Source organism: Peromyscus maniculatus, chromosome 2 (genome assembly GCF_049852395.1).
Source record: "Peromyscus maniculatus bairdii isolate BWxNUB_F1_BW_parent chromosome 2, HU_Pman_BW_mat_3.1, whole genome shotgun sequence".
Classification (NCBI taxonomy): domain Eukaryota; kingdom Metazoa; phylum Chordata; class Mammalia; order Rodentia; family Cricetidae; genus Peromyscus; species Peromyscus maniculatus.
Genome location: NC_134853.1, coordinates 40091934 through 40117535, shown reverse-complemented (window position 1 = coordinate 40117535; position 25602 = coordinate 40091934). Strand labels below are relative to the sequence as shown.

At 40.1% G+C, this 25602-nt stretch overlaps 1 protein-coding gene across 9 annotated transcripts in view; it reads right to left on the bottom strand.

Annotated features, from left to right (window-relative positions):
- Atp6v1h (ATPase H+ transporting V1 subunit H) overlaps window positions 1-25602 on the bottom strand; it is a 111289-nt gene that overhangs the window by 3759 nt on the left and 81928 nt on the right. For 5 of the 9 annotated variants that reach the window (XM_076563985.1, XM_076563988.1, XM_076563986.1 and 2 more), the window contains one exon: window positions 23443-23556. In XM_076563985.1, the coding sequence (XP_076420100.1) occupies window positions 23443-23556 (114 nt within the window). Of the gene's footprint in view, window positions 1-19190; window positions 19279-23442; window positions 23557-25602 lie in introns of all 9 variants that reach the window. The other 4 variants (XR_013049014.1, XR_013049017.1, XR_013049016.1 and 1 more) reach the window with 1 other exon arrangement.

Below are 25602 nucleotides of genomic sequence, written 5' to 3'. Positions count from 1 at the left end.
AGCGGTTGCACAGCTGCTACTTCGGGGACCCAGGGCGCCGCTGAGAGGGCTAGGCGGCCCGTGAGCATCACGGGGCCTAGATGCAGTGGGTTCGGGGCCCCAGCTCCCTCAAAAAGCTGTGGAGTAGAGGCTTGGCTGCATGGGAACTAGGCATGGCTTTGTGCTAGAGCGGGCTGTGAACACTGTGGGGCTCAGATATGGCCGGCAGGTTCTGGCTGGGTTCCTGTGTGGACATGGGGCAGAGCTGGCGGGAGCCAGCAGTAGCCTCAAGGAGCTCAGTGAGGGGGCTGGTGGAGAACTAACTGCCCCTCCAGGGTCACAGCTGAGGAGTGGCCTACAGGTCTATGGGCCCAGCCAGGGCATGGAGTCACTTTCAGTCTGTCATTCTCGTGTTCTTGAAAATCTGAGGTTAACAGCAATCTTTTGTCTCCATGGTGCATGCTTTCCGCGCTTTCCCCGTCCTCCTCTTCCACGCTGTTGGGTGGGGCTCCCAAGACCTGCCCTGGGGCTAAAACCTGATCAAGGTCTGGCTCCAAGAATGAAATGTCACCAACAGTTTCTTGTCTGCGGTACAGTGCTGATGCAAATTGAGAGTTATTTTTGATATCGTATAAGCATGTATTCCTGTTCTTGTTTAAAATATTGTAACTTTACAATATATTCTAGAGTACTGAGGGAAATCACAAGAAAGACTTTGGTAAGAGTTTCTGTTTTAAAGGAAAAGAAAAAGCGGAATTTGGAGTAAATGTCTGAGGGATCAAAGGAACGGACTGAGGGTACATGGAAGGTCGTAAAAGGTCAGAGGTGATGTGATGCAAACTGTTTGTTATGGTTTCTTATACCTGCAAATACTGAATTTGAAAGTTAATTCTTATTGGTTTTCATCTTAAAAATGGCTAATGATTCTGCAAACTGCTTATGTGTGTATGTATACAGGTATGTGACTTGAAAATGAAAGCAAGCTTTAACTGTATGTATGTATGTGTGTAACTTGGATCCAACTGTGTACAAGTAATTATTGTTTAGAAAAACGAGCTTTAAACAGCAACCACGTGGCTTCCTCCATCTTGGCTGGTGACCTCATGGGCAGCCATGTGGCTGGCAGCCATCTTTTACTAAGGTTATAAAGATCTACTCAGGTTAACACCTAATACTTATGTCTTTACCAAGTGTTCAACAGAAAGTTTCTAGAGAATTTAAATAGATGGCAACATATGTTTAATAAATAAGGTATTTGATTAATATTAAAGCTGCACATCAATGCTTTTATTCACAGGAATATACCTTGCTCTGACAGCCAAACTTTGCAACATAAAGGAATCATAGGAAACAGCTGAGGTTTGCAAATGTATGGCAGGACTAGAGTTCCAAAAAGAGTCTAGTTGCAGTGGTGGAAGACATTTGAGAGATCTCAGTCTTTTAAGAACAGTTTTTATAGTTAAAAACCAATGGCTTAAAAAATGTTTCTTCTTACCCAAGGTACGTTCAGGCTTAAGAATGTTGTATAATGATATTTTGTTTTGGTTTCTTTACTAAACCTGTATTTGATGCTAGAAGAGCTTCAACTTAAAAGCATTGTTTTTAGGCTACTTTTGTAGACTGTTAGAGAACATAAATAGTCAGTCATAAGTAATCAAGGTTTTTAATTGTAGTCAGGGTAAGTAAGTACTGATGTAAGTTTACTCATTTACTCAGTCTCTTGCATATGTTTTTAGGGTTGAGCTTGAAACAAGTACTTAGAAACAAAGTTTGTCTATTCAGATATACCTGGACAGCCCTCATACTTCAGAGATCTGCAGAATATGGCATTTAAATGTTGATCTAAAAGCTTACTGTATCAGACAGGCTTCCAGATCCTAGCAGTGACCCAAGGTCTCCAAAGAAGATTACGTACGAGGCACCACAACGTCTCTGCCTGAAATATGACAACGCTGACCACAGGGCAAGATGCCCCAGTGAAACGCCTGCCGCCAGGACCCAGCTCAGACTGTGGATGAGCAGTAGGACACTGGAATTGATTGCACCCTTTTGCCTGATCAAGGTCAGTCTTCCGTGTCCCTACTCCACAGGAAAAAACCTCTGCCTTATGGACCTGATGGCGGAAGAAGAATGATGCTGTTCTGACTGGTGCATCCAACGCTATGGAGACCTGGGTAGGGATTGGTCCTTGTAATTTATAGGATTGGAAGCTTCTTGGTCTGCACTCAGATATAGTTTATCCTTCTCAGATCTCTGACAGTACTGATGGCCAGGCTAGCTCTAACTTTGTCAGCATGGCAGCATCAACCAGATCCTTCTGCAAGGCTATAGCTAGCTTGTTAGCTCACTTTTAGGAAAATGTTCTAAGATATAAAAGCTTAAGTAAGTCATAAAGGTTCAGATATGAGTCTAAAATGAGATATATTTCAGATTACTCTCCTGTTCTATGGTTCAGAGCTTAACATTTAGGAGCCCTGATGAGCTGGTAGAGCAATGACTACTTACTGTTCAGTCACAAGCTCAATATTTTGGATTTGTTTTAGATGTCATATTTAAATGTAACTTGTTGGGACTCAAAGGTATGAGTCCACTTCTGCTGTTTTACAAGATACCCATTACCTGCTTTGTCTACAATATGGATTTCAGTACAGATTGGTAATACTAATGTATCTAAAACTTTTATGTCATTTTGTAAGTAGGCCTCAAAGGATCAAAAGAGTCAGAAAAACCTAGACCCACTTCACAGAGGTCAAAAGGACCCCAGATAAGTATTCCTAAAGATGGTATTTTTCCTCTCTCCTGGTCTTGGGACTACTGATTTTCCCATTACTAAGGGTATGGACCTAAGGGTTCCAAATAAGTTCATAAATTTTAACTTCTGTTCCTAGTTTAAATTTGTCTCAACAGATTTCTACTCAGCTGGCAGTCACCTCCAGGTTTCAGTCACTGACTCCACTGCTCCAGACGACTGTGTGCTCCAGATGACTGTGAGCTCCAGACTTGATAAAAGCTGATGTGGACCAGCCCAGCTAACATGGTTCTTCCCTGTCCCTATGGAGTCAGGCAGCTACATGCTTCTGACAAATGCCCCCTTGCCCAGTCTTTGACCAGCTTTTCAGCCTTTTGGGGCCCCTTGACAACGGTGCCCCAATGCCAGCTCGAAGCAGTTCCAGAAGAGAACGTCACCCATGTTCCCTGTTCAGAAAAGGCTGAAATGCTGGGTCAAAAGAAAACTCCCTGGCATAGAGACAAGATGGCTAACTATACATGGCTATTATTAGAGAGGGATACTTAGGAGCTAACTGTCCAAAACCCATGATTGGGTTCCATTAGGCACATGAGAAGGGGGAAATGTGAGACCAAAATGAGCCATCTTAGAAATAAGACCAAAATGCTTTCACCCTAAAATTAAGGCCTAAGATTTCTCCTTTTGGGAATAGGCCATTAGTTACTGAAACCAGTCAGTTCAGATTCCAGAAACCAGGAAGTGTAAAAGTACAGAGTTACAAGATAGTCACGAGGTAATGCCTGCCAGACTATGGAATGTCCTCTCCCTGGTTTCCAGGGTAACTGTCACAGAAATGCCCCCACCTGAGGGCAGCCAATGAGAAATGGTGGTGGGCAACCACTCCCTTAGAAGTAATTTCTAGAAGTCCCTAGAAGCGAGCCAATCAGAATTGTACCTGTACTAGCACCCCTAAATGATGTAACCTTGTGACTTTTCCCTTTAAAAACTGAGCTTGCAGACAGGTGGGCGCTTCCTCCAGCCTCCACTGCGTTGGATGTATTGGACGAAGTCCCTGCCTAGGCTTGTATTGCTTTTGGATATCCAGAATTAAACCTTGCTTTTGCATTCCGGCATGCTCGTCTTTGGTGGTCTCTCTGGGGGTCACGATCTGGGCACAACACCAGTATATGGCAGCATAGGAAAATAGAGGCAGTTTTATTTTAGTGACTTATAGACTCCTTTACCTAACCACCTGTAAGATTGTAATTTGAGCTCATTTATGATAGACTTGTTAACGTTTCACCGAACCACTTCTATGAATGTATTTTGAGCACATAAATTCCCTTTCTGATTTATTCTAGGCCTTATCTGACCCCACCTCCTCTAGCCACTCCCCTTTTGGGTTTCAAATGAAGCTGGCTATCATGGCTCTGGTAGGGAGCTTGGAAGCTTTGCTTTGTATTGTAAGGGTCAGGCTGGTGGTAGGAGGAGGAAGGGGAAGGAACCAGGATGGAGATTAACAAGGATGAAGAAGAGGACAGAGACGGAAAAGAGTTGGAGTTATGAGAAGACAAGAAGAGACAAAGAGGAGATAAATATGAGAACAGTGTTAAAGCTGTGTAGATAGAATTTAATCTCAGAGGAATAAAGGACATGGATGAAAGAACCCAGTGTACTTAAATTATTTTCCCACAGAATACCTCCACGGTTAGTAGTGTCTCTTCTGAGCCCATGGGAAGGAAATTAAAGAGGCTGGCCCTCAATAATTTCTGAAACATAACAGGTATAAACAGTCTTTCATTTATTTGCACAGAGGTTTTCTCTGGTTGATACAGAATACCCTTTTCTGGCTCTATATAGAGGCTGTTGGATCACTTCAGCAGCGGCACCTTTCTGAGCAACACTGGTGGTACAATAATTCTCAAATGACCTTCTGTCTGCTTTTGCTCCCCTTAGTGGTGTAAGCCCAGCTGCTGATATGATATGAAAGAAGTGAGCTGCAGCAGTAGAAGTAGTTGCAATATTCTGTAAAGTAGCCAGGTAGTAGCCCAGAAGTGGCAGAAACAACTAAGAAAAGCAGAAGTAAAAAAGGCAGCAAAAGAGAGTTGAGAATTGAAGCTAGAGAACAGAAGGCTGTTAGGAGTGAAGGATAAGAAACTAAAGGCCCTGGCTGTTGGCAGAGTTCTAGAGACTGCAAGGTCAAGGATACAGGACACTTGTGGCCCAGGAGCTATAACACTGGTTACTGTCAGGGGCTAGGGACTCCCACTTCCTTGGCTGCACAAGAGTTTAACACTACCATGGGGCTAAAGTTCCCACAGCCCAATTCAAAGCTGCAACATGAGGTATCGTGTGCTGCTGCTTACAGCTATCTGTGGTTGCCACCAACTGCTGCCAGAAACCAAGGGTGACAAATGCTTCTCCTCACCTGCCCCCAATTCCCATGAGGGGAGTAAAGGACCCCAGCCAGCTGACTGTAACAAAGTAAGAGTATACAAACTAAGAGTATGCAAAGTAAGAGTAACAAACTAAGGTATAGCAAAGGTGAATTGTTGCGACAAGCTCACACAAAGCTTCCTCTTAGCTCCTTTCCTGTGCCCATTTGTTATCAAGCACAGACCATAGATGAGAAAGCCATTCTGTTCCTATTTCTCTCATTTGTTCATACATATAAGCTGCCTAAGAATCACCTAGTACATGACTTGGGAGTCTGACACAGAGACAGATTCTCTGAGAAGTGTAGTGCATACATTTAATCCCAGTACGTGAGAAGCAGAGATGGGCAGATCTCTAAGAGTTTGAGGCAAACATTGTTTGCATAGAGAGTTCCATGCCACCAAAAGCTAGATAGTGAAACCTTTCTCAAAAGAAATCATCGATCAATGCTTCCTCTTCTATCTGCTGAAATTTTGTTCTTCAGGATTTGAGGAAAGATTAGAATGTGTACAAATCTAAAGGCCTTGAGAGGATCTTCTGAGTCTCCTGAGCCATATCCCCTTACCCCCACCCCGCACAAGGGAATGTTAATAAGCCTGATGTCATGAGAATCACTTGCAGGTGATTCATAGCTACTCTAATTCAAGAAATCAAGGGCCATGTCCAACCCAGAGGGAACAAACATAACACAACACAACAAATGCTCCATAAGACTTGACAACAGACTGGAAACTGGAAAGATATACTAGAAACTCTTCTTTTGTTCCTTCAAGGCTGTGATTAGACATGGTGAGATGAGCTACTGGGGTTCTACTTTTGGGACTTCAAGAGGCCCAGGTCATATGAACCCTCACAACAGAAATGCCTTGTTAGAATTCTGCCCTCACTCCTACATGACCGAACATGCGCAGTTCAGGAGTTAAGCAAAGGGTCTTGCATCTTACATCATCAGTGTGCGCTGGCAACTACATGCACGCAGCATTGGTCATGCAATCAGGGCATGTGTGGTGTACCTCCCTAAGCCCACTTCACCGAGAGCCCTTAAAAAGCTGGATGCAGACCCCATCCTCTCTCTCTCTTCCCCACCCCACCATCCTTCTCTCTGCTCTCTGCACATGCTTCTTTCCCAGCCTGGTTCTTCTCCCCCACCCCTCTTCCTCCTAATAAAGCTCTAAAACTGACACTGGGTTCTGTCATGACTGTGACCTTTCCACACAGTAATCAATGCTGCTTCACCTATACTATGTCATAATTAAATGTCATACCTTCACAGTATAATTAGTTGCTTAAAGGGGCATTGTTTCAAAAACAAAAACAAAACAAAACAAAACAACCTTGAAGACACTAAGACAGTTTTTTAAATGTATTCTAAATTTTCAAATATTTTTATTTTTTGAGAACTTCATCCAATGTATTTTGATCATATTCACCTCCACTCCTCTCTGACCCAACTCTATCTCCCCACTCCCCCAACTTCCTGTTCTCTTTTCTTCAATAACCCATTGAGTCCAAGATGCGCTGCCAATATACTTCCAGGTTGGGGGGCATCTGACCAGATAGAGTAGTTGACCTACTAGGGTCTATATCCTGAAAAGATACCAACACTCCAGAAGCCATCAACTGTCCATGGTTTTGTTGAGGCCCCCAAACAGCTTGACCACACAGCTGCCATAACAGGCTTGGGGGCCCAGACACAGCTTCTGTGACAGGCTTAGTGGCAGGCAACACCCAGAGATCCAGGAAAAGCCTTAAGCTACCACCACCCAGGGATCCACCCAGGGATGGGGAAGTACCTAATATCCCAAACATTCCAACCATCAGATAAGGTTACCAGATGTCCTTGAGTCTAACACACACCTATTTTGTTTTACAGATACCCCTAGACAATTGTCAGCCAATCAGGATCCTGAACCTTGGAAATCCCCTCATCCCAACCTATGCAATGATAAAAACTCTACCCTGCCTGGGCTCAGGGCTTTCTGTTTTCACTGTTGCACTGGACAGACAGAGACCAAGCCCAGAGCTTGAAGATAATAAAGGCTCTTTGCTTTTACATACGGGATTCTGTCTCCGTGGTGGTCTTTAGGGGGTCCCCACAATCTGGGTATAACAGTTTCTCAGCTGGAGTAGAGGTTCAAGGTTCAGGAAGAGTCCCCACCCCACCCCACCCTGCCCCGCCCTGCTGTTATATGCTACAATGTTGGCTAGCAAGAAACAATGTCTTCTGAAGATAACAGGACTTCTGTATTTATGCACTCACAGCAGCTGTAGCTGCCTACACAACAAAGCTTTTAAATATAATTTTTAATTATAAGCATGTATATCCAACATCGGTGCTGGAAACTAAACTTGAGTGCTTTTTGAGAGCAGCATATGTTCTTAACTGCTCAGCCATCTCTCTAGCCCTACTATGGCAGTTTTGGGCACACTGATTTCACTGCCATAATTTGAAACACACAGTAACCTCAACTATACAATTTAATGCCAGGGAAATCAAATTTTCCATATAACTGAACCATAATTATGTACTTTTCACCATTTACCTATCCTGTTTGGGGAATGAAGCTGAAATAAGTATGTTAATAAAATGTTCTTCTCTGGATGTATAAAAAGAAATTTATCTTAAATTTATCTTAAAGATGACAATCTTTATAGTTGGTTGTAATGTGGGTATTTCTGGCAAAAAAATTAATTTGAAATGTTTTATGTAGTCTTTTTTATTGCTAGATTGCTATAATTTAATCATAAATTGAGTGATTCTCATGTTTTTTATAATGATTTTTGCTTCTTTGTTTAGACAGAGCATCATAACCTTGGCTGTCCTCAAATTTGCTATGTAGACTCGGCTAACATCAAACACAGAGATCTGCCTATTTCTGCCCCCTGCTCCTACCCAGCATCCAGTGCTAGTATTAAAGAGATGTGCACTATAATGATTATTTTTTATGTGTATGGATGTTTTGCCTGCATAACACAAGTCCATATACGATATGTGTGCCTGGTGCCTGTGGAGGCCAGAAGAGGGTGCTGGATTCCCTGGAACCTAAGTTATAGATGTTTGTGAACCACCATGTGGGTGTGGGAATCAAACCCAGGTTCTCTAGAAGAAGGATACTGTGAAGCACAAAAGAGCAAACTGTAAGAGAAGTACAGAAACATTACCTCAAAGATACTGTCAGCGAGAAAAAGATGTTTCTTTAAAATGCATTATAATAAATAACACAAATGATTCAGGTACTTGGGGGAATTAAAAGCAGGTCTTGAAGTTGCCAACTTAAAAATCACTCCTTCTAGGCCTGAGGATGAAGCTTAGTGGTAAGGTGCTTGCCTGGCATGCTGGAGGTTTGAGAATCCATTCCCAGTGCGGCAAATAAATTGATTTACATAAAATTCACTATTGGTACAATTTTATGAAATAGATTTTTAGGATAGGTTTGGTTATCATTTTAAAAAGATACTTTACCTATGTTTAATAAAGCTGTGTAGTTTTTTAGAACTCGACAGTTAAATGACATAACAAAGTGATTTAATGAGCCAGAAATCACTCTTATGTTTGAAAAGGCCAAGATGCCCTCAAAGTAAAGATTATTAATTTAATCTGCAAACTTTGAAGACTAGGCTTACAGCTATATTTACCTAATTAATGTACTCACAATTCATATCCTGCTTTACTTCTAAAAAGATCCCTTAGCTGAAGGGAGTCCTCCAGAGTTCAGATTTCCCTAGAAGTCATTTGTTTACCACAGAAAAGGCCAAGTTATTTTCTCTTTCGGAGGTGACAGAATCATTATCCTAAAGCTAAAGTCACTCTAGGAAATAGAGATGGAGGAAAGTAACTCTGTTTATCAACAGAGAGCCAGGAGCAGCAGGCAATGATTAAAAGGAGGAAAAGAAGAGAAGGCAAGGCAATCAACCTACTGGGGCTGACCCCTGAGTCCACCTTAGTTCTCAGGCCTTGGGAAAGCAGTTCTAATTACTGAGTAAGACCTGCGCCTTCTGAACAAAAGCCAGGGTGGGGAGAACAAACTGAGGATGAACTGAGGAGAACAAACACAATGATGGTAAAGCCACTCAGAAACTGCAGTCACACCAGATGAAACCGAAATAAAAATGGCAAAGATCTGAGCAAGGGAATGGAGATCCAGGGAGTAAACAGTCACAGGTGATGACATGAGCGAGGAGGCAGAAGTGGCCAGCTCCATGGCCACACCACCGGCACAAAAATCACCTTATCCGGGAACACTTGGGTTAGGGTGGGTACAAGCAACCATACAGCCGCTGGTTCCAGGAATGCCTTACTAAAAAGTGACAGCAGCACATCCAGAATTTGGGACACACAGACCTACGTTCAAACCTACCAGACACAAGTCAGAGAATGCGGGTAACCCAGGCTTCCTGTCAATGAATGTGAGAAGGAAAGGGTGAGGATAAAGGATGTCCCAGGCAGATGTGTCTCGATAATGATAATCTCGCCCTTCATGCCTGGAATAGGACTGCCACTCCATCCTCACAGTGACATAGACTGTGGAATGCTCTGGACATCTATAAAGAGTTGTTGCTTACTACCCATTATTTGGTATCATTTCCAATCCCCAAATTGCAAGTTTGAACACAAAAAGTTAAAATATTTAGTTATGAAGAAAACAATATTCAGTATGAACTGGACAGACCATACAACCTACCCCAATTTACGAATACATTTTAATAAATATGTATTTTCTAAAAATTACTCCAGATAGCAGATGTTTTATCTATTAAAACTGTGGGAAAGAAACTGCTAATTTACTGGTAGAGAATCTGGTTGCCCTTCCTGTGTAAGAATCCCATCTAGACTTTGATGTTATGAATTACCTCCCTTGAACTCTTCCATTTCTCCCATTCTAAATCACTTCTGCAACACTTAACCTTCTATCTTAAGACAGATGATATAACACAAGTGTCCAGTATCTACCAGAAGAGCTCTCCTATACCTACCCCCCACCCCACCCCCACCCCAGCCCGCCACCACCGCTCCCATTCATGCCTCCTCAGCTTTGTCTTAACACTGCTCACTTAAAAGTCCTTCTTCAAATAAGATTTTTTTGTTTGTTTGTTTTTTTGGTTCCCTAATATCATGTTACTAGTTTTTCTCCAAATTTCCTGTCACTTCTCTTTAGAGTCTATCACTCTTCCAATGTAATACTGCTGGTTTGCCAACTTGGCACAAGCTAGAGGAACCTCAACTAACAAAGTGTCTCCATCAGACTGACCTCACACAAGTCAGCATTAATATCACAATACAAAACATAAATAACTTTAAAAGTCCCACAGTCTTTTAAAACATTGCAACACTTAAAATTTGGTCATGGTATTTCATCATAGCATTAGAAACCCTAAGGCAGCCCCCCAAAACCTGACTGGTTCAATGAGGTGGATGACCATTACTTGGTCTGTCACTGGTTCAATTTCTGGAGTAGAGCTGCCTTGCAGGAGAGACACTGGAATGTCGGCTGGACTTTGTCTCCCCTCTCTCCAACTTCATAGCTCTGCACTTGCTTCCTAGTCCCCATAAGGTAAGTAATTTTCTTTACCATGAACTATGTTCTGACTTACAGGTAAGAGCCAAATGGACTAAAGACCTCCAAAACTGTACATCAAAACAAGCCTTTCCTCCTTTAAGTTGTTTCAGGTGTTCTGTCACAGCAGGGAAAGCTGGCATACACAGATACCTTTTGATAGAACAATGTAGGTATTGGGCTAAATAAAATATATTAATTTCACTATTTATATTTGTTTAGATGTGGTTTCTCAGAAGCTGTGAATTCCTCTGGGGGTTTGTGCTGGTGGCCCAATTTCATTTCTTCTCTAACGCACTCAGTACAAGACATTTCTTCCTGTTTTGCTCCTCTCATATCTACACTACACCAGACTCGGACTGTGAGTTGGCAGAAGGCAGGAAAGCATGGAGATCCAGCTCAAGCAGCCTTTCCTTGTGGTTTCTCCACTTCATATTTTAGCTGCTGCTTAAGGCTTTGCATAGACATACCTCTTCAGGAATTCTGTCCTGTAAAGTGCAGTTCTCTTTTAACACCTAACACTGCAGAATAATTTCTATGCCTGTCTATTATCTCCCAAGTCTCTAAGGTCTCTCAGGGCAGAAATGTGTATCAACACTCTAGAAAACCCAGCTTCTTAAACTGTGAATGGAGTCACGTTGCAGAATTGTGGGGGGTCATGTTATGAAATGTGGAGGTCATGAAAAATTTGCTAATAGTAAGAGAATTCTGAATGCCCAAATACCAAAAGTGAACGCAAAACCAAAGGCATGATGTGCCAGTGTTTCCAGCAGTGTTGCACGGGGCACTTTACTGCACACAGAGCATCTCACTGTACTGCATCGGACTGTCGCCAAGGAAATGCAAGGAACACCACAGCTCAAACTTGAGACTGTTGTACATTATGAACTGTGGGGTTTCACTGTATATAGAAAGTTTTCTGTTCCTAAAGAAACATAACAGTTTAATTATGGAACACAAAGGCTTTAATATTTTCCTATCACCATTCCTCAGCACGTAACTATCAAATTAGTGAATCTTTGAATATTTTCTTGGGGCAAAAGACACTAATAAGTAGAAGTGTTTAAGAAGCCCTGGTCTAGAACAAAGCTTGATACAAAACAACCAGACCAACATGTCTCCAAAGTCAGAAAAGCTGCCTAGGGCAGTCTCAACTTTGTCTGTATAACTCCATCCACAGCTGAGGGAGACTAGGATACAGCCACATTGTTACAAGGTTTGATTTTTAAAATCTGCTATTTGGGTTGCTGACCTGAGTTTTACACAGAAATAAATAATAATTAAAATGAATTATAGCTTGTGATTAAAGCAGAATTTCCAACAGTCCTCGAAGTGCTGCTAAACAGATACGTCTGCCATTTTGTGTGTGCATTTATGGGATGTGGCAATCTCAGCACTGATGCTTATAAAATCAAAATATTGGTCAATTCTAAAAAATATTGAACATTTTCCATGTCCCACAGTACCAAATATTCAGCCAAGATTTAATCCTTTTTATGTAAAAATTTAAAAGCATATCCATCTCTTTAGTATACAAATGTTCCATCTTAAATGGTAAGACTGTATGCGTACCAAAGAATTGTTTTAAAACAACCTTCTTTATGGCTTATAATCAATAAACATTTGATTTTATATCTACTTTATAAGCTGCTTAAGCAAAACAGTGTCATCAGAAGGCAGTTTAAGAAGCTGTGGTCTACAGACAGAAGCTGACACAAGAGTGTTCAATGCACTGTTAACAATTCACAATTCTTTGTTAGTAGTTATAGTTCCACTTTCATTGTGAACAACTAGAAGACTAGAGGCTGAAAACCTTCTGGACAGAGCAGGTGCCCTCTTCAAACCCCTCCCCACACAGAGGCAGGCACAGACAATTTAAGTTTACAGTTTGTATGTATCTTTAACATGATTACAAGTAGAGAGGCACATGGATATTTCAGAAAACAGAAGAAGGAATTTGTGCCCAGTCCACTGAGCACTAGGAACCAACTTAGCTGACAGTAGAGGGAACTTCCACGTTCCCAGAATTACATGAAGCAGGTTTATTACTCACAGACAGGAAGAAGGAACAACAGAAGCCTAGAATTTGCAATGAACACCTCCAAGGCTCAGGAAGGCTGCCTCAGCAGTCTTAACTACATGTGTCTTATTTGTACCACAGCTGAAGGAGCCAGGATATAGCCTCCTTCTATCTGATACTGACAATGACTAGCCCAAGCTGGAAGCAAAGGTGTTTCTCCAGGAATTTTGAGAAGCACATGCAAATGGAGCCAACTCAATGTGAAAAGCTAAGCTAGAAAATAATGAAGATACTGAGGCCTGCTAGTTTGCTCTGTAGGAACTAAGCAGGTCTGCAGTAGAAATGCCAGTCTACATCTATGAGAGGGACAGGGAAGCAGATGTAGGGCCATGACAGGCTGCTGGTAGCCCCGCCAGGAACCAGACCTTAGTTTTGATTTACTGGAGCTGGCTGGAGCTGAGCAAGCAGTTCTCAGGAAAAGCACAACTCAGGGGCAAACAATCAGCAGGCTCCACAGCCTTCTGCTATCCCCACAGCCTTCTGTTAGCTAAAGACAGCTTTCCATACCCTGCAGCTGAAAAGACCCTAACCAATAGAGTCACCTACCGATCCTATAAATTTTTTGTTTAAACCCACCAATCAGCCCGCAGACTAATCTCTCCTCCCTGGAATTCCCCTAAATCTGTTTAAAAGGACCCTGCGAGCTTCCCTCAGGGTCGCCATGTGCCGCCTTGTCAGATGGTTAGACCCCAACGTATTGGTAATTATTAATAAATGCTCTTGTTGATTGCATATGTGACTGATAGGACTTTATGGGACTTCTCATGGACTCTAACAACCTACAGAAAGGAAGAAAGCTGATGGCTACAATGGGAGAAATCTGTGGCCCACAGGGAAGAGGAAGTAGAAGTTGTTGCTTTGCTTCATGCCAGCTTTCTGGTACCCTGTTAAGGGAGTGCCATGACTTCACCTAACATCTAAGAGATTCTATAAGCTTCCTGACACCCCTATAATGCATTTCCTTATATTTAAGCTATTTTTCTAAATGTTTTCCTAACATTACTATTGGTCATGAACATGAACCTTTCCAAATAATTTATCATTTGTTTGTGTTCAAAAGTTAAAGAAAGCAAAGACCTGTGGGGAAAGTTGAATGACAGTGTACTGGATTTCATCTTCAAAACTACTAAGCCAAACTAAGCCATCCACCCCAATGAACAACAACAAAAGGGGGGGGGGGTAAATGTATTCAGTAATCTAAGTGCCTTACAATTTACTTGATTAAACTGTATTCTCATGGGAAAATAATCTCTAATTTCTGTGGAGAAGGTTAATTAAGAGAACTTTTCTAATAGCTTTATAATGCCCAATACATGAACAGCCTGTAAAGATCAGTTTTCAGAAAAATCATAACTATAATAGAAAGTTGACATTAAGCCACATTTTTCTCAATGTAACTACCGGAAATGAACAAAACAAGAAATTTACCTTATTTTTATTCCTCCCTTCCTTCTAACATGGATACCCCATTTACTAGGCAGTAAGAAGGGAAGTAGGATAAAATTCTCCCTGGCTATGAATGTCAATTGTCTGGCCATTCTTGCTGCCTTCCCAGATGAGATTCTTTACTAAGCCATCACACTGTCTTGGTCTAGAATTCCGTTTCCTGTCTGCTGAATATAAACTGCTGACTCAAAAGGCACTGTATCAATAAAAACTAAAACCCCAATGGATATTTCCAACCTTAAAATAAAAAATTCATCAGGTAAAAATAAAAAAAAAAAAAACCAACAGATTCCAAAATAAATGAGCAAGAGCCCATTGCTGTCAATCTTAAAGCAGCTTCTAAAAGGTTACTTCCTCATTACAAGGGGAAAAATCTAACAGATACCACATGACTAAAGTAAACATCTCCAGCAACAGGGCAAAGCGAGGCAGGAGCTTCTTCCTTCAAACTCCTCCAATGGGGTTTTCATGTCAAAAGGAGATAACCAGAATCTAGTAGACAGAAAACATCAAAGAAGAATTCACATTGGGTGCCTTCAACAAAGTGGTTGCTCTCTAGTTTTTGCTTCAATGTAAAGAACACCTAAGAACTTTGGATACAGCTTAGTCAGTTGAGGACTAGCCTAACACACATGAAGTCCTGGTTTCAATGCCAAGGGTTCTATAAATTAGGCCAAAGGTAATACCAACATCTGGGTGTTAGAGAAAGGAGGGTCAGGAGTTCAAAGCCATCCTTGTAATACAGTAAGCTCAAGGCCAGCCTGGGATACATGAGACTATGTCTCAAAACACAAAGAAAAAAAAGGAACAAAGGAAACCAAGTAAAAAACATGCCAACAAAATGCAATGTATCATACTAGACTACATAAAAAATACTTTCCAGCACACAGCAGACAAGGGAATTTTTTAAAAAATAATCTGCACGTTACATCACCATGTCACAGTATGAAAGAGAAGATTCCAAACTTAAGTGATAGGGTTGGCTGATCATACTGAGGTGTGATCTTATTTGAGGTGTGCTACTTTCAAATACTTTTGGAAGAGAGAGGACACACAAATATAGTCAACTGCTGAATCTAGATGAAAGGTATTTTAGTTCACTGGACTATTCCTGATAAAATTATTTCCAATTAAGAAGACAAGGTGCTGGGGGATATCTTTCCATATGCTGTGAATATATGCTGTTTCCATTGGTTAATAAATAAGCTGCTTTGTCCTATGGCAAGGCAGCTTAGAGGCAGGCAAGACAGGAAAGAGAAAGGCAGAGTCTGGAGAGAAAGGCACCACCCCGCTGAAGGAACAGTAAGATGCCAGCAGACTGCTAAAGCCACGGAACATGTGGCGATACATAGATTAATAGTTATGGGTTGGGTTAAACTATAAGAGCTAGCCAGCAAAAAGCCTGCCACAGGCCATACAGTTTGTAAATAACATACGCCTCTGTGTGTTTACTTGGATCCGAGTGGCTGTGGGACAGTAGGTGAGAGATTTGTCTGGACTGCGGGGGCCAGGCAGGACCTGAGAAACTTCTGACTATAGCAAGGTCTCATAAGGAAACTTTTCTCTTTCATACTTTCCTTTCATTGCAATCAAGAGCATGGAAGCTCCACATGTAGCTGTGAGCAGGCATGCTGAAGAATCCTGGATCTTTCAAGAGCTCGATGAACTATAGGACCTCAAGATTTGACATACCAAGCTCATCATATCAAAAAGAGCAATCCCTCACTTATTTAAAAATGTCCTAAAAATAGACAGTAACATTCAGATAGCTGTAATTACATTTAATCTTTCTGACCTAAGACAATGTAAGTGATGTCCTATATGGCCCTTAGTTGGGAGTCAGCTGCTCCATCTCCGAGTCTTGCTGTTGTGACACTCCTATGACTCCTATGTACAGCAGACTCAGAGTGCCTCTGTCTGATATCTTCCCTATACTCACCCTCATCTCTCCCACTCATGCCCTAACCCACAGGACTTGGCCCAAGCACTGCCTCCTCCAGCAAGGTTCCAATGCTCCTGTGACACCTAGACATCTGTCACAGCAGTCATAGCACTGTCTTGTGTGCCTTTTTATGTTCTACTGTATATTTCTCTGCATTTGCTGCATTATCTAACAAACAATCCTGCCCATGTCTAAACTAAAGAACCAATTAGATGCAAAAGTAAATTATCCCTCAGTTCTTTAACTGAGAAAGGAATTGAATACAAGCAGACAGAATGGCTTGCAAACTAAACACTAAAATGTCGGTTCTTAAGACATGGGATATTTAGCAAAGCAGGGCATGGGGGGGGGGGAGAATCCTCATTCAATAGCTGGTATTTCTGATAGGTACCTTCTCTTTAAGCCTATAGAGAAAGTGAGTAAGACTAGTGTGATTTCCAATGGCCCAAGCAGGAAATGCAGGCAGCTGCCCTTTCCCTCCAAGTTTCTTTTCTTTTTCCAGTTCTGGGTATAGAACCCAGGACTCCGTTCATGCTCAACAAGTGCTCTGCTCTTGTACTACATCCCTAGCTCGGATATGGCTTATACAATCTCGGTAATAGAAACTTATCTTTCATGAAAATCTCTGGCCCTTTTCATAACACTTGGATAATTTTACTAAATTCATCTTTCCAAATAATAAGGGCAAATATTAAACTATTTCAAATAAATAAATAGGGAGATTTTTGAGATACTAAAACAGGATATTACATCACTGCACAATTTCTTTAAAATATAATTTTCAAAAATTAAATTAAATATTTACAACAAAAAGTACCTTCCTTGGCTCCTTTGTACCTATTTTTTAGCCAATTCAGATTTTAAATGGTTGCAAAAAAGATTAATTCATTTCTGTTATTTCATGTAATCTTTTAACCCCTGAAGATGTAGTATCTATGTGACATATGATAAGAAAATAATTATAAATCTAAGTTTGCTATTTAGCTAATTTTAGTATATTCTTCAACTGGACATTATTTAAAGCATGCAAGTATATACACATACAAAATTCATGAATGAACTATGCCAAGTGACCACAGATACACTACTATACCCATGAAGGAGCAAACAGCACTGAAAAGCAAAACAAGTTTTTTCTCTCTCCTTCTTCATACTAGGCTTTTCTTTTGTCTAAGTTTTAATGATTCTTCCAAACACAGATCCAAAATCTACTGGCTAAGAAGCTGATCTTAATCAAAATATGAGCCAGACCTTACTCCTTCGTTGCAAGGACCCATATGTATTCAAATTTGTGTTTAATTATAAAATGCAGGGGCTCCTATCCTTCAGGACTTTGTGTCTGTCACAATACTCACTATTTATTTTTTTCATTATACGAGCTAGTATTTTGCAAAAACAAAACTAAGATATGTTATATTGGCATTGTTAATCAATAGTTATTTGTCATTAACAATGCTATAGAAACTAAAGAGTACAGCTTCAAGAAAATTTCTGACTAGCAAAGAAGAAATAATTTAACAAGATTTGATTGTAATAGAAACAACAAAGAATTCCTGGTTACTTGCAAATGGTTAATTATTCACATAGCAGCGCTGGGAATCAAACTCAGGACCTTGTGCATGCTAGAAAAACACTCTACTCTTGAGCTACCTCCCCAGTCCTAACTTATTTTATTTCACTTTATTTTTTATTTGTGTTTGTATACGAGAGTGTGTGGTCTATTGTCATAATAAAGTCTTAAGAATGGAGTCATGTGAGAATTCTGAGTGCTTGTGAGGAAACCATGAAAACAAGACAAGAAACCTCAATTTCTTCAAAACACAGAATTGTTCTTGGAATGTGTTTTCATGCTCCTCCCAGGTATAGTAGGTAGGAGTGAGTTTATTTCAGCTGTAGTTATTCATATACCTCTATGGGGGGGGCATGTTTTTGTCACATATGGCTTGTCCTTGTGACTGAGCACCTTATTCATATGATTCTTCTTAACTTACAAGAGTATAAATTATTGAATGCTCAGAATAAAGTTGGCTATTGTATGAAACTTCAGACCGAGTCATTTTTAGAACCTGCTCTCCCAGGTTCATGCCACGAGCTAGAGCAGTAAACAGGCTATGTGTCTGTGTGTCTACACATGCATGCAGGTACACATGCAAGTGGAGGTGGAAGTTTAATGGCTGTCTTCCTCAATCACTTCTCCATCTCAGTGTTTGAGGCAGGATCTTTCACTGAACCTGAGAGTCACCAATGTGGTTAGGCTGAATGGCCAGTGAAACCTAGGATCTACCACCTCAGCCCTGGAATTACAGGCTGTCATTCCCAGCTTTCACATGAGTTCTGGGAATCCAGACTTAGGTGCTTATGTTTAAGTAACAAGCTCTATCAAGTAAGCCATCTCTCTAGTCCTATATTTACCTCATATATAAGTATGTATTTTTAAAATCACAAAATATATGATACTGGAGACATTTCAAAGGTTCCACCACTGAAAATGTCATAAAGATAACATAGAAAGCTCTAGGTACCCAAAAAGAAAACATAGCTTCTAAGTTAATTCTAAAAAATAAGTGTTTGAATAAGTCATATGGATGTGCTGAGAAAAAGAAAGGTTTCAGAAGTGGGGGGGGGGAGATAAGAAAGGAGAATGCAAGGATGAATATGGTCAAAATATATTATATACATATATTAAATTGTCAGAGAATAAAAATTTATTCCTAAAAATATCCTATGGAATCCTTTGGTAATGTGATTACTAATGTTCAAATATCTAAGGGCTTTCCCCTTTTCAGTTCATAACCATTTTAATCACTGTCATTATGGTTATCCACTTACATAATAACTAAAATGTTCTAGGCCAACATAATCATAGGAGAACAAAGTCCTTGGCTTGGTAAATTTGTTCTGTTAATTTTCCTACATATATAAAAGATCTAAAGAGAAAAACACTCAGAATTTACTCTGCTTGAGAAAAGGCTAGAAGATAATCTAGAAACAAACAGAAAATTCTACAGGAGATCCTCTACCTACAAAATTCAGTGTTTCTTTCCTGAAGTCCTGAGCTGTCCATATGCACACACTGTTGCTTCTGAATTAGAGGATTATATTTAAAATCATTCTGTAGGAGAAAAATGATGACATTTTATGAAGTTAAACTGGAAGTATAAACAACAGTACATACTAAAGTTCTCTAGAATCAATGTTCATTGTTTACACATTTTTGCCAAGTCTATGTAACTCACCACTACTGAAAAGAACACAGTGGCATCAAAAGCGCGACTGTGGAGGAGGATTCTAAGGTACTGGTGTCAGCTGTAAGGACGGCCTGCACCAAACCTCCTGAGCTGAGGGGCTCCTGTTGTGTATCAACCATCTTCTTGCCCTTAGCCAAGAACACATTCCTCCTCACTTCCCATGTACACTTGGGGATCTTGTAATCCATCACTCCACTCCATATAGATGTCAAATAGAAGGGGGGGAAATTAGCTTTTCTAAGACTTTCAAAGAAGTAATTTCAAAATCTATCAAAACACTGAAAAAAATTTAAGTTTTTTCACATAATGCATAATTCTATATTCTATGTTATATAAACTCAAATCTAAACCTACATTGTTAACAAACTTAAAATTCAACTTCTTAAAATGGACTCTAAATCAAGATTCATGGCTGGTCTATCCCATGATTTTATAAATATCTAATTTACACTTTAAATGCAAGTTTGAAATTATACTTAAAATTTTTTAATTTATTCTAGAAACAAAGTTTTTACTTGGTGTACAATTTCCAAAAAATTTCATAATATGTAAAACATAGAACCTATTTTAGTTAAAAGAAGAAGGAGAAGGAGAAGGAGAAAAAGAAGAAGAAAGGAAGAAAGACAGACAAACAAAACACACCCCACCAAAAAAACCTACCAGGCTAGAGGGCTCATATCTGCAATCCCAGCACTTTCGAGTGGAACCATACTAGCACTAAGTTCATGGCCAGCTAGTCTCAGCTACACACAAGTTCCACACTACCCTAGTTTATAGAGTGAAATCCTGTCTCAAAAAAACAAAACAAAGCAACCTCCCCCACATCTTAGGTAAAAAGAAAGGTAGCCTGCACCAGCAGTTATAACCATGATGCATATGGACACTAAAACAAGACATGCATCCAGACTGCTCTTCCACTGTAGAAATCCTTTGCAGAAGGCTTACTTTCCATATGACCCTCTAGTCTACCTTAATCTGACATAGAAATAAATTTCCATTACTTGAGTAATTTTTATTCTCTGGTATAGACATCCATGAAAATGTAAAAGCTTCGCCAGGAGTGGTGGCGCTTGCCTTTGATCCCAACACTTGGAGAGGCAGAGGCAAGTGGATCTCTTTGACTTCAAGGACAGCCTGGTCTACATAGTGAGTTTCAGGACAGCTAGGATAGTTACAAAGAAAATCCCTGTCTCAAAAAAAAAAAAAAAAAAAAAAAAAAAAAAAAAAAGTAAAAGCTGCATAAAAATGTTAAGGTCCCAACTGAATTCTGATCTTCCTATAAAAATCTTTTTATAAAGAAAGTACAGAAAATATTAACACTAAGCTCCAAGTCACCAGAGTAAAAACAGACTGTCACAGGCTGGGGAAGGAGAAAAAAGGGATATTCTCATCAGCTAGTCGATGAGACACAAACCAGTGTCTATCTGTAGAGTCACAAACATAAATCAGGTATGAACAACATACCATACACAAGGGGGAAAAAATCTTCAATTTCTTCACTTAACAAAAATCCTCAACCAAAAATTTTTTCTATTGGCAAAGCATAAAGTCAGCATTTTGTTGCATATACTTTTTTTTCATGCCAGAAATGAACATTTGGAAAAACAGCACCCTTCCCCCAAAGAAAAACAAGAAAAGAAAAACACTATGCCTAAGGACATTTAATAGGAGAACAATTAAAAGTAAATTTTTTTAAATTACTAAAACAAGAATTCCACTATGGCATCTATAGTTTTTTATTATTATTTTTATTTTTAAAGGGTAAAATTAAACTTATTTTAACAGAAACTTTAGAAAAACATCTAGGAAATAAATGTAAGTTCATAGTCACAATAGCCTTCAAGTGTATTAAATGTGAACATTCGTCAAACTAATTCCTTAAGACATAAACCAGATACAAAATATGAAATTCCCAAACTACTGGTCTACGTTGAAACCTAACTCACTATCAATGACACAAGAGGAGGAACCCAGGGAAACGCAGCCATGCTTTAGTGACACTCACCGTTCACCCACCCATGGAGCTGACCCAAAGCTACTCTCGAGAGCCCCCTACTTTGCCTATGTACTTCTTGCACAAAAGGCAGGAAAAAGTAGAAACACTTCAGTCCACCCTATACTGCTAGCACCAGCTCTAGTAATGAAACTAACCCAAACAATCGCCTCGTTTTCAAACTTAATCCAGTGATCCATTCTCCACAAAGGAGCCAATAAGATTTTTTTTTTTTGAAATATAAACCCAATCTTGTCATTCTCCAATTAAAAACAAAAACAAGAAAACTTTCAATGAGATCAAGTATGGTAGTACATGCCTTCAAACCCAGCACTTGTGAGGCAGAGACAGGTAGATCTCTCTAAATTCAAAGCCAGCCTGATTTACAAAATGAGTATCAGGCCAGCCTGATGAGACCTATCTCAAAAACACAAATAGGCTGAAGAGATGGCTCCCCAGTGGAGGAGCACTGGCTCCTCTTTCAGAGGACCCAGGCTGGATTCCCAGGACCCACATAGTAGCTCACAACCCATGGTCACTCCAGTTTGTAGGATCTGACACCCTCTTCTGGCCTCTGTGGGCACTGCATGCACATACAAGCAGGTAAAACTCATATACATAAAAAAACGAATAAATCTTTAAAGAAAAGAAAACTTTTCAATTCTTCTAAGCCTGAAACATCAGCATACAATACAAGACACCCTGCAACTGTACCCTAAATAGATCTTCTCACTGGTGCTTACTCTGTACCTTCAGGTTATGTCCTTAGTCTTAGAAAAAACAAAAAGCACCACAGTTTTCTACTGGGGGGGGGGGGTGCCTGTGCCCTGAAGAGAATTTCCAGCACCCAGTCTCTCCCTGCAATACCTCAGTACTACCCAGGTACTGAAACCTTTCTCCCTGCGTTGCTTTAAAAAAGCCATGCTCGGTGTTGCTTCCTGCATCTCCTGTCTCAATCCTTACACCTGAAATGCTAATTAACCCCAATAATCAGGCTGCACAACTGGCTCCTTACCACTGTCACCTCAGCTTACCTTGGCCTATCCAGAGAAGCTTATCTAACTGCCCTATGTAAAGTTGCACCCACTTCTAGTCTCTTCAACCCAGCACTTGCAGGGACAATGCAAACACTCAAAAAGACACTGTTGTAAGTGTGTACAGATGCCAGTGTTTATGGAAAAGATGCCTAATGGCAGGACTGTCAAATTTAATACACAAGGCCGCAGCAGCACAACTAGATATTCTGTACTCTATGTGACTGACCTGTTCTAATGTACCATTAATTCTTTCCTTTGGAAATACTGATCACATTTCTATCAGTTATAGGAGATTTATATTTATAATCTGTACTTTTAACAAAAATAATCTCAATCTAGAATATACTCTTCAGTATGATTCAACCACCTGATCTATTCCAAGTATTGAACAGGCAACAAACAGCTAAAACTAGCTATTCCAAAAGGGATTCATCACTTGCTCTACCTAGTACACCAAGGGCTCACCATCATGTTCAGTCTTTAGAGAGAATACAAAAAGGTCAATAATCTGTTTTAAAAATAAAAGGACAAGAAAAAAATATAAGTCTGGCTACTTCAAAAGCAAAACGCTGTAATGAACAAACTATGACCATTGAATCTGAGTCAATCAATAAGCTTCCAGTGTCTTCCTGTGAACTGGTACAATGAAATCTGGCTAACCTTACAGTTCAGACACCTTGCAGCACTGGAGAGGAATCTGCAGTACAGTTGTGTCCACTCAACTCTAAGGCACCTACATTTGTTTTAGTCACAAGAGCCTTTCAGTTACAGCTGAAGCAATTTTTGCTATCAGTAGTTTCATCCCTTCTTAAGACCACAAACACAGCTCAATCTCTTTAAAATTACTGAGTCTTTGCTCTGTATTAGCAATATGTGCACAAACTTTTATCTAAAATCACCAATAATTGACTGGAGTATTTGCACAAAAGCTCTTAGGATAAACAGGAGAGAGCTAGCAGAGCAGTGCCCAGGTGAGACAGATGTCAAGACACACTTACCAGTTGTGCACCATGAGCTTCTGCACAGCCAGCAGAGCATTGTAGCGGACCTGCTGGTCTTCATGGTGCATGTGGTTCATCACAAGCTGCTTTCCACCGAGCTGCTCAATAACCCTGCAGAACAGAAAAGACTTTGTGAAGATGTCATTTCTTTCAAATTGATGCAGGTCACAAGTGAAAAGTCCAAATACCAAAAGCTCAAAGGATTTCTAAAACCAAAGTTACAACTAACTGAAGTAAGATAGCATTACATCTCACATCCCTCTCAATGAATTACAGACTGTGGTGGTTGAATGAGAACAGTCTATACAGGTTCATAAATTTGCAGCTGATGAAACTATTTGGGAAAGATTAAGAAGTGTGTCACTGGGGCAGGATTGAGGTTTCAAAAGACTTGTGCCATTCCCAATATACTGTCTCTCTGCCTCCAGCTTGTGGTTTGGGGATATGAGGTCTCACCTGTTCCTGCTGTCATGCCTTCACTACACGATCATGGACTCTAATCCTCTGAAACAGTGAGCTCAATTAAATGCTTTCTTTTATAAGGTCATGGTGTTTTATCACAACAATAGACAAATACACATACACAATCTAAAAGAGTTGAATATGTTTTCTTTCAATTCCTAGTGTTCAATCTGAATGATAACTCATTTCTGAATCTATCATCTACCTTGGTACATCACTCAATTCTAGGTAGCTGAGTATTAACTTACAACCAGTACTTCTGGCATGCAATCAGTACTGAATTCCAATTAATTTTCACAAGATCAATATCAAGTCCACTAGTGATTACATTATCTCATAGACATGGGTTTAGATTCAGATAGCAAAGGACAGAGGATAAAGAGCACTCATGTTAATTTCCTGGAAGACCTAATTTTAAGAAAGCTGTTCTTTGTCTCATAATGACAGAATATGTCACATGCTATAACAGGAAAAGAGAAAGTCAAACTTGAAGAGCATAAAGACAGCTGACAATCACACTGCTTTCTCTTCCAACACCATATCCCCAACAACCTACAGTCCACTTAGTACAGACACAAACAGTACATTAAAATGGCCATTTACATCAGGAATCTGCTCTCTACAATATCATTACAAATAGAGCTTTGCAGTCTCTTAACTACAGCCCAGGAGTATGGATTTGCCTGGCCATTCTTTATCTACCAGTGATGTTCAGTGGGTTATGTTTGCTATTTATCTATGTCATATGGCATCCTAATGCCATAGGACATTTGATGCTCTAAGACAACCTCACAAGCTTCTTGGACCAGTCAGGAATGGAAGGGTGGAAGTACAACAAAACATTAAACATCAAGTGCCTATAGAATGCAGGCATGGTACTCTAAAATGTAATCTGTTATGTCACCTCAGCTCCACTATTAGCCAGACATACCACATTCAGCTCGTCATTTATAGTAATTGCCAAATATGGAAAACAAGCATAATCCATTACAGAGTCACTGTGATGATCCAAAGTGTGACAAAGTCCATGTCCTTTAAGTGCAGTAAGCCCTGCTGCTTGGCCAATAATAGTAAGAGCTGTTCCTGCTCAATCCACACTCTCTCTGTCATCAAAGCAATCTTTGCAAAACCCTGAATATTGTTGTCCCCACTTAGACAAGTTCAGTGACTCCACTCTTTAAGAAAGGTACTCTGGGCTCTGAGCTCATGATTAACAGTAAGTATAATTAGTCTAGCCTGAAAGCAGCTTACCTGACACATGCATTTTCTTCAAGTGTCACAGTCCCTTAAACTTGGAACCCTACACAGCACTTCAGCACCATACTGGTGAGCTATCTTAAACAGCAAAATTCAAAAACAAAAAAGGAGACACAAGATGCAAGGATGGCACCAAACAGACCATGTAAACACTTCTTTGTAGTAGAAGAGTGAGCACAGGAAGGCAGAACTCAGCCACATTCTACTTCAGCTTTGAATGTATCTATCAAGAATTCAATGTTTTCCTTGACTCTATACATGTTCATGAATGACTGAAGCAGTACCACAATTATTTATATGAGCTCTAAATGATGCAATTTTAGCAAGTAAGCAAATTCACTATTTTGAAATCCATGAACAATGAAAATCAGCATATACTTCAGAAAGCTGCCATATTACATGTAGAATATAACTGACAAGCATAATCCTAACACAAGA